The sequence below is a fragment of the Limulus polyphemus genome, unplaced genomic scaffold, assembly GCF_000517525.1.
Source record: "Limulus polyphemus unplaced genomic scaffold, Limulus_polyphemus-2.1.2 Scaffold407, whole genome shotgun sequence".
Taxonomy (NCBI): Eukaryota; Metazoa; Arthropoda; class Merostomata; order Xiphosura; family Limulidae; genus Limulus; species Limulus polyphemus.
This window is the reverse complement of record NW_013666017.1, coordinates 446,444-456,570: the sequence shown is the minus strand read 5'-3', so window position 1 is coordinate 456,570 and position 10,127 is coordinate 446,444. Positions and strand designations below refer to the sequence as shown.

At 36.9% G+C, this 10,127-nt stretch overlaps 1 protein-coding gene across 1 annotated transcript in view; it reads left to right on the top strand.

Annotated features, from left to right (window-relative positions):
- The first annotated feature begins 3,748 nt into the window (after nt 1–3,748).
- The window catches only part of LOC106458036 (lamin Dm0-like), an 82,436-nt gene continuing 76,057 nt past the window's right edge, over nt 3,749–10,127 (top strand). Inside the window, exon 1 of the mRNA XM_022384166.1 lies at nt 3,749–4,257. Within this exon, the coding sequence (XP_022239874.1) occupies nt 3,848–4,257 (410 nt within the window). The 5' untranslated portion in view covers nt 3,749–3,847. The remainder of the gene's footprint in view (nt 4,258–10,127) is intronic.

Genomic DNA, 10,127 nt, shown 5'->3' with positions numbered 1-10,127 from the left:
CTCAAACTCCATCCCAAGAAATGCCACTTGTTCCAGAAAGAGGAGCTTTACTTGAGACACATTATAAGTGAGCATGGTGTGTGGATTGATCCTGACAAGGTGAAAGCAGTGTGTGATTGGCCAACACCAGACAATATGGGAGAGTTAAAAAGTTTCTTTGGACTCTGTACTGGAAGTTTGTGAAGGACTTTACAACTGTTGCTGCTCTACTACATGATTTGACAAAACAAGGCCAGAAGTTTGAATGGACAGTTTCTTTCCAGCATGCTTTCAAGAAATTGGAAGAAAGATTGGCCTCAGCTCCACTTTTAAAGCTTACAGATCTCTCACTGCCGTACATATTGGATTCTGATGCTAGTAATGTCAGAATTGGAGGAGTTTTGTCTCAGAAAGTGGGTAAAAACGAACATGTGGTGGCCTACTTGAGTAGGGTCCTGATTAGACCAGAGAGGAACTACTGTGTAACACGAAGGGAACTCCTTACTATAGTAAAGAGTCTGACATATTTCCATCCTTACCTCTATGGGGCTAGGATTACCATCAGGACAGACTTAGCTGCATTACGCTGGTTAAGATCATTAAAGATCTCAGAGGGACAACTGGCACGTTGGATCGGAGGATAGATCAGTATGATTATGATATTGAATACAGAGGATGAAAATCTCATGGAAATGCCGACAGACTGAACTGAAGACCCTGCAAAATTGAGTGCAGACATTGCTGAACAAGAGAGGTTGAACTAACTAGGTGCCATCAAGCTGAACTGAAAGTGACTGAAGCAGTTGATGATGGTGAAGTGGAACCAAGTATAGATATTAAAGCAGAACAGGAGAAAAACCAAGATTTGAAGCCAATAATTGATTTTCTACAAGCAAGTGTTCTGCACCCTGCTTGGGAGAAGGTGTCTAGCTTAAGCCCTGTGACAAAGAACTATTGGGCACAATGGGACCAGTTTGAAGCTTGAAGATGATATTCTTGTCCGGAGATGGGAAAGTGACGACCTGGCAAACAGTTATACCGAAAAAGTTACGGGAAGTTGTGCTGCGTCAATTCCATGATAGTTTAACAGGAAGAAATCTTGGAATTAAGAATATATTGAGTCACCTACGGCAGAGATTTTACTGGATAGGTATGAGGCAAAATGTCGAAGAATGGTGCAAGACCTGCAGTACATGTTGTGCTAAAAGGTAACACAAGCATAAGAGACGTGCTCCAATGAAGTTATATCAAGCTGGTGCACCAATGGAAAGAGTAGCCATTGATATTGCTGGTATGTTGCCCGAATCTAGTGCTGGAATCAAGTACATTTGTGTGGTGATGGATTATTTCACCAAGTGACCTGAGGCATATGCAATACCAAATCAGGAATCTACAACTGTAGCTTCGGCTATTAGTGACTTCTTCTTCAGGTTTGATATGCCACATGAACTGCATTCAGATCAAGGCCGTAACTTTGAATCAGCTGTGTTCCAAGAATGCTGCAAGTTGTTTGGCATCCGAAAGACCAGGACAACGCCACTTCACCCACAGTATGATGGGCTGATAAAAAGTACAATTGGGCACTGGGACAGGAATTGGCAAAGTTTTGTAATAACCACCAAGATTATTGGGATGTCTTACTCCCTCCACTGTTGATGGCCTATAGAACAGTAGAGCATAAAGCCACGGGGTACACTCCAGCAAAGCTGATGTTTGGTCGGGAACTTCGGTTGCCAGTGGATCTGATAACAGGACGCTCACCTTATGAAGAGTTGCCTGAAAATGTGCCATAGTTCGTGAAAGTGTTACCTGAAAAGGTGGATGATATTAAAAACGTCTGTTGATTCCATGAAACTATGTTATGATAAGAAATCTACCGAAGTCAGCTTTGTACCAGAAGACAAGGTGTGGTTGTATAATCCGAGGAAGACCAAAGGGAAGTCTCCTAAATTGTCCCATATGACATAGTGGATCGTCTCTCAGACGTGAATTTCTGAATAAAATGTGATCGGCGTGGAAAGCCAAAGGTGGTGCATGCCAACAGACTTTGGCATTATCATGGTCCAGAACATTTCAGTTGGAACGAAATGAACAACAGAACAGATGACGCTGCTGAAGACGTGTCACCCGAAAAAATCCACTGTTTAAGAAGAAACTCTACTCGGTTTTGCTAAGGGAAACAGTGAAGCAGTTAATGAAGTAACTACCACTAATGTGCTCTGATAAAGGTCTTCATAAGTCTCCAAGAAAACACACGTTACTGCCAAAAAACCTTATTTTCCTCTTATTAGTGTTTAGCCACAAATATGTGGGGTTTAGAATTTTGGCCAGACTGTGTTTCTCTTCACAAAATTGTAAATTGCTCATGTTCAGGCAGGTACCGCAATTGCCAACCTTGCAGCGGCAAATGAGCTTCGTTGAATTCTTTCTCGGCTATTTCTATCGATAGAACTTGCGAAAACCACGAAGAAAGGTTTTATAGAGCTCAGAAACTAGATATTGCATTACCCAATATATGCAACCACTACCGTGTTTTGTGTCGGATTTTAGACTGAGGTATGGGTTTTACTTTTTCATAGCCTGGAAACTAGTGCGAATTCGGTCACACTGGTAGGTGATTCATATACCAGGTACCGTAAGGAATTCAAATCTTCAATCAGAATTTTGTAAAAAGAGACGGTACTGGAAAGCTTTGTTTGAAAATCAACCCACAAACATGTCTCGTGACTTTAAGACTGGGTGTTAATAAAAATGCCCGATATTATAAAATGACTAACACTTTGATGGTGCAGTGGTATGGCTACTAGTTTACACGTTCGTTTAATACGATAATCTTTATTACTAGCAGCATCCTAGCAATATAATGTTTTGACATTTTGTATCCGTGTATCTGAGAGAATTCTGGTTTATAATCTTGGTTTGACTATGATATTTGGAAAAAGTTAAACAATGCCGAAGAGTGCTTTCACAGAAAATTAGTCTTTATATACTTGGTTACTTGTGATATATTAAGAGCAAAAACAAAAATAGTTGTAATAATCCAAACCCTCAAGTTTTGAGTTTCATTTCCAAGCTCAAACATTATATACATCATATTAGCATGTCAGCCCAATCGTTTGCATATGATTTGGCAGAACTGCTAATTTAATATGTATGGTGTGTGTGAGATTCTGAATGAAAGTACAAGTACAGAAGTCATGTAACGCTCTGAAGTGTGAACTTTGATATGTAATAGTTATATTGAAAATGATTTGTCCTGTTTTAAATATTGTTGCGTCAGCGAGGTCACGTGACTAGTATCACGCCACTTTTTTCTCGAACCTTCGTGAATTGTCGGGAGATTACTAGATTGGGGGTAGGCTGGTATATATGAAACGGTCACAGCGTGACGGGACAATGTGTAGGTAATGAGTAATTGAACTGCAGTCTGAGAGTGTGTAATCGAGTATTGTCGAGCACGAGCCCGTGAGACGTTCTAGCGTTTGTTATAGAGCGACTGTTGAAATTAAGTGTATCGGTAAAGTTGTATTGGGAAAGAGTAAACCAGTTTTATTTAAGAAAGGACTATCACTAAAGTTTCGTCGGAACGAATTTACGGAAAATTAAGCAACGGCTGGAGGCGTAACAATATGTTATATTTCATTAAGTACTTATTTCTCTCTCTATATATATATTTATATACGTATTTACACTTTATTATTCTCGTTGTTGTAAGTACAAATTGGAGACTGAATAGAGGACGCTGTTGTATGTACCCGCGAAATGACAAGAGGCGTGGTTTGCCGGTAAATTTTATGTGAAGTATTACGCAAATTCTTTTTCGTCATCTGCCATTTATTGAAATAACTACAGATGAGATTTAGTAGATATGACAACAAACACGCCTAGAAAAACAACTTTAACAAGATATCAATTTAGCGGTGGCACGACGGCCCAGAGTCCCCAAGTTTCAACTAGTAGGTATGAAAGGCCAAGTTCGCCGTTTTCACCTACAAAGTTGTCGCGGATGCAAGAAAAGATCGAACTTCAAAATCTTAATGACCGATTAGCATCGTACATAGACCACGTACGAAATTTGGAAGCAGAAAACAGTCGACTAACTCGCCAGGTTCAAACCACACAGGAAACAGTTATTAAAGAAATTACAAATATCAAGTCTTTATATGAGCAAGAATTGAGTGATGCCAGAAGACTGATTGATGAGACAGCCAAAGATAAAGCAAAATTGCAGATAGAAGCTGGACGATGGAAGAAAGAAGTAGAAGAACTACAAGAAAAGTAAGTTTCTTTTAGGTTGAATGGTTATATTATAAAATTAAAAGTATGGCTTGTAGTTGTACCAGTACCTGTGTTATACACTGTGAGTGTGACGTGCGGAAATGTTTTAATTTCTGTGCCATTACTCAGTAGACGATCAACTTTTAAGGCGAATAAACGCATAGACACGAAATCTCCTTTCCCTTGCCCAATTATTTTTAAGTCTTTTTTTATAAATTATAATTATAGTTTAACAACACATTGTTATTATTAAATAATAAATATATATATATATATAAATAAAGTAATATTTGGTACATTTATTTTTTGATGCACTCACAATATCACTTGGAAAATCACTTTGAGCTGAAATTTTATTAAATGTAAAAATTGTTAGCATGATCCTAGAAAAAAACTTTTCTTTAAATTCTTATGTCACTTATGTGTTGGAGTTTAGGGCTTCTCTGGAAAATGATACTCATGCTTTTGTTGAGTATCTAGATTTTTATGAAGGTCTTTGACAAGGTTCCTCATTGTACATTGATAAGTAAGTTATATTTTTGGATAATTTGGTAAAATCTCAAAAGATGAATAACGAATGGGCATGAAAAATTAAGGTATTAAATCTTAAACAGACATCGTATGGGTACCATTCTGATTGGGAAAATATATTCACTACTGAAATCCAATGAGTTTCTGTCTTAGATACTTTTAACTTTATCTGTTTTAGTGATATGGACTACTGTATAATATAACATATCAGCAGTAACATTTCTGAATTTGATGCTGGTACTAAGTTGAAAACTTTGGAAAATACTTTTTGAATGCACATATTGAATTAGAGGATGAACATTAAAAGTTCCTTAGTTTTGTGTGGGAGTGTTTTGGTAAGTGTGAAAAATTTAGGTGTAATATTGACAAAAGTTAAATGTTTATAAGTGATGAAAAGTGTATATTGGATTCATAGATCTATTTACAAGAATTCTCTGTTCTGGAGTAAAGAAATTGTTATTTTGTACACAACTTTGATAAGGATTTAAACTAACTGCTGTCTTAGCTGAAGATGACTCCTACCTTGCTGAAGTTTGTTCCCTAGTCTTACCATTGTTATGATTATATATGAAATAGATGAGGCATCAACACTACCAGTTCCCTTAATGATCTTAAACACCTCAATCAGATCCCTTTTAACTCTTCTTTTTTTCAAGAGAATACAAGTTCAGATATCTTAACCTATTCTCGTATGATAACCTTTCCAACCCAGATGCTATCCTAGTAGCCCCCTTTGAATCCTTTCCAACAATTTGGTGTCCTTTCTGAGTAAAGGAACTTAAGATTGAAAACAATATTCCACATGTGACCTAACCAGTGTCCTATACAATGACATTATATCGTCTTTAGACATATTCAGTATTTCTGTAGATGCAATCTAAAATCCTATTCGCTCTGCCACTAGCAACAGCACAGTGTTTAGATGGCTTAAAAGACTGATAAACCAGAACATCAAGATCTTTTTCTTCCGTAATGCTGTTAAGGTTATTCCTGTCAAAATTATACTCATAATTCAAATTGTGATATTTCACTTGCATTACCTTGCCATTTATTCACTCAACTCACCAAATAATCCAAATACTTTTGTAAATTACAGTATTTTGGCACTTGTGTATAAAGCTAAAATCATAAATAATATTCAACGTTAAACTGGTATACAATTAAGAACATTTTATTTAGGCCTATCTATGGCCTTCAAAAAGTTGATGACTCTACATGTTTCGTGTATCATCTCACCAGATTTATCATATCTCTATGCAATAGCCACCTAGTTGTATTGCCCTCTGGAAGAAATTGTGTGGTCTGGTATGTGGACTACTCCTGATACTTTCCTGTCTCATTACTTAGTTACTTACCTGATTTGGCAGTTTCCTCTTCTGAGGGTTTTTGACTAACCCCAGTAGTTAATTTGACCACATCTGTTAAAGTTTTTATCAGAGGTGAGTATTTTCCTCAATCATATACTCTTATTTTTCCAGGGTCCCTTTATTATTTCACTGGATCCCACTCTGTGGCAAGTGTTGCCCAGGCAGGTATACTTTCTCTTGTCAGTTCTGCACAAGCAACCACTTTCACTATAATTATTACCGGTTGCAATAGGCTCTGTTGAAATGTGGTGTTCCATAAGACCATCTAGGCACCTACCTGATTATTATGGACTGCCACTCATGGACTACCATGAGTAAAGCTAAACAGGATCCTGCCCATCCTCAGGTTGAATAAATTGGAGTCAGTTTGCTTTTAAAAATGTATAGAACTTGGTTCACCTATTGCACAGTTTCCAGAGCACGGTTCCTCAAGACTTCCCAATGCATATTACCTCTCCAGACTCTACTAGTGGAGCTCAGGAGTCCTTACAACCCCCAGTTTCCAGTCGCTGGGGTGGCAAAAAAAGGCTTTTCCTCTAGAGTGTTTGAGCATATTCCTCCAGTCATAGAGAAGAGGGCAAAGTTGGGGGCCCACCTACTCGGGTCCCTGGATATTTTTCCCAGATGTCACTAGGAGTGGCACCAGCCTCCACTGGAGCCTACTCATAATTCTGGTTCAGATTTGACACGAAGCTATCTGGTTGGGGTGCATGGCCCTTCTCTTTGATCAATGTCAGTTTTGTATATTGTTCATGGAAGGAGACCTACTATCTCCTCATAATTCTGAATGCGATGTGGTCCCATCCTAGGTCCTTGGTTGAGCATAGATTCCACATCCTTTCCATAATTCCAGGAGCAGGCAGAATACTCCTTGACTACTTGGTTGGGGAGTGAGGATGAATGTTCATAATTTCAGACCAGATGAGTTCTGTTCATTTGGATGAGTATGGCATATGTGATCCCGTCATTCCATGCCTGGAGTGTTGCCTTTTGGACTTCTTGAGGTGGAGGAAAAAGTTTTTCCACTTCGGTGTTACTTACTTTCTCATTGTGGTTTCAGTGGTGCAAAACGTATCACTCTATGGCTACAGGTTGGGATCCAATCAAAAGTTTAAATAACATTGCAGTCCAATAGCCCTAGCTATAAATGTGGGATATAGGTACCAGGACCCCTTAATTCCAACCCTCATTTGTGGAACCTCGGGTATCTGGTTGGGGCTGGCCTATATTTAGGATTATTCATATTCTATTCAACATTTGATATAGGAACTAAGTTCCTAGAGAGCATACCTGTTCAGGATGTACTGTGGTTCATGCCTGCACCAGCCCCTCCACCTTCTCACTATGGGATTCTAGCTATAGTGTCAGTGGAGGGAAGCATCTTTTGGAAGTAACATTTTCCTAAACTGAAAATGTATTTCCAATAATAATTATCTCTGCTGACACTCTCTCTCCCTACCTCCCCATTAAAAGCTGGTTTATGTCTCTAAAAAAGTCATTACATTATATGAATGAGGTGCTTATATACAGTGCCTGGATAGAGGGCACATTGAAGTTGATGGAGAATTTTGCAAATTAATATTTGTCAAGGGCATTAGAGTTAGTTATAAAAAGACAAGAGACACATTCTCAATGCTTAGATGGGCAAAGAGTGGAAATCCTGGAGATCAAGAAATAGCTATAGTGTCAGCGGAGGTAAGTATTATTGGAAATACATTTTCAGTTTAGGAAAATGTTAACCTTGTTGATATTTGATTCCTCATTTAAAATTACAGTTTTCCATTTTTAATAGATATAGTAGAGTTTTTATTGAGTTACAGTGTTGTAAATATGAGGTTTTCTAATTATTATGTTTACCAAATGGAGTCAAATTGTCAACAAAATCAGACAGGCTTAGTTAATTTTACTGTTTAGTGAATATATCAGCAATGGCAAAATATTCTGATGGCTCTTATCTTTATTGAATACGATTTTTGTGTTTATCCTGTTCAAACATTGTACATAAATAAATTGGCTAAATGGCTACCTAACTATTTGTAGTTGAAATCATGATATGTTTTAAATAAAATCATTATTACCTTTATCAGTGATTGTAAAACATGTCTTTATCATATATCAATTTACACAATATCAGTAGAAGATTACTGAATATTTTGAAAACAAACAGTCTCAAGATGAAAAAGTAACAAGGTAGAAAACAGTATCAGTGATGTAATAAAACATCTGGAAAATTATTTTATAAATGCAAGGACCAACACCTCTCTCTGTCCACCCAATAATTTCATTCTTAAACATCTTAACTATGAAATATGGAATTGGAGAACCTATTTAGTCTATACCTGTTACCATTAATTCATTGCCTTCTAGAACTGCTAAATCTTCCTGGTCTACTCCAGCTATATTATTGCTTCATCAAGTTTTAGAATTAGCTGGCCAGTTCAATAATAATACCTGGTTGAAAAACCAGAAGATTACAATGGAAAAATACCATTGGAGGCACATGAGGCTCAGTTTGAATGAATTTCTAATGTGAATGGATGGACTAGTGAATAAAAAGCCTTTAATTTTCTGCCTATTTGAAAGGACCAGCCTTAACAACATCAAGCATTCTTCCAGCTAAGAGCTGTAACAATTAATAAGCATTGGTGACTACCTTATCAAACAGGTTTAGAGTGACACATCAGAAGGAAGTTTCCAAAGTTCAGGAGCAGAGTATGATAGAAAAAGGAAACCTTAGCCAAACTTGTGGAAGATGTGGAAAAACTTGCCCAGTTATCTTATGCAGATGCTCATCTTGAAATGATGGATTTTTTGTAACTAATTGATAAATGCCATAGTGCATGAGGACATGCAAATTAGGCTAAAGCCGGCCTCAACAGTTCTAAGAACCAGCCACAAAACTCAGGAGTAAGGTTTGCCTAACCTAACTTCACTACTATTTTTACCTAAAATAGGGCAGGGGCTACACTAGTGCCTTGATTATCCACGGCTCCGTTATCCATGATCCTCGATTATCTGTGGTTTTTCTTTTCCCCAGATTTTCTCAAAGTTATAGTTATGAAATATACAATCTTCAGTGTAACCAACAAAGAGGTTAGCATAGGAGGGAGAAAGGTAGATGCTCATCTTTACAAAAAGCCATCCAATTGATAATAAAAATTTAAATAAATTAAAGTTGCAGATAGATTGACAACTAAACGCACCATCCAGAAATTATGGGATTATAAAATAAAGTAGTTTAGAAGTATCAGATATCCCTGACGAAGTCTAGAAGTAAGCTGTAAGACAATAGTTGTTACAGTAACTTAAAAAGATATATTACTAGGAACTACAAACAAAAGCCTGTGGGGAATAAAAACCTTCTTCCAAAGGATGCCAGAAAAAAGAAACTGTTATAACTGTGGGAAACACAAATATAACAAATGATACTGTGAAGAATTGACAGATTATACTCAAAGAAATTTCCTGTTTAATATATCACCTTTTTCAATATCTTCTACCTAAAAACATGAACAATTAGAGAGAGAAATGCTGCTTTAAGTGACTCATGAAGCAAATTGGCATGTTTAACCTCTTTTTTTTCCTATATCATGACATTTTCAAGTGTTTCATTCAAAATCTAATTAAACAACTGTATTATCAATGTATGTAAAGAAACTTGGCATGAAAATGTAGTTTACAACTCAGACTTGTATATTATCTAAGTTTTAATTTCTAAATTTCAAAAGGATATATTTAAGAAAATTGCCAAGCTTCATTTTCTCATGTTGATATGTCTGAGCTCTGATTTTCCCTTTCAGATTTTTATAATGTAAAAAATAGGTTGCTACAGTTTTTAACCAATTACAAACACAAACAGTACATAATTACGAGCAAAAATCTTAACTTCTTTATTTGCTGGGACAGCAATAAATTTGTCAAAACCACCAGAAAAGCCCCTGCCCTCTCTCTGGATTTTGAGAGTATTTTGCT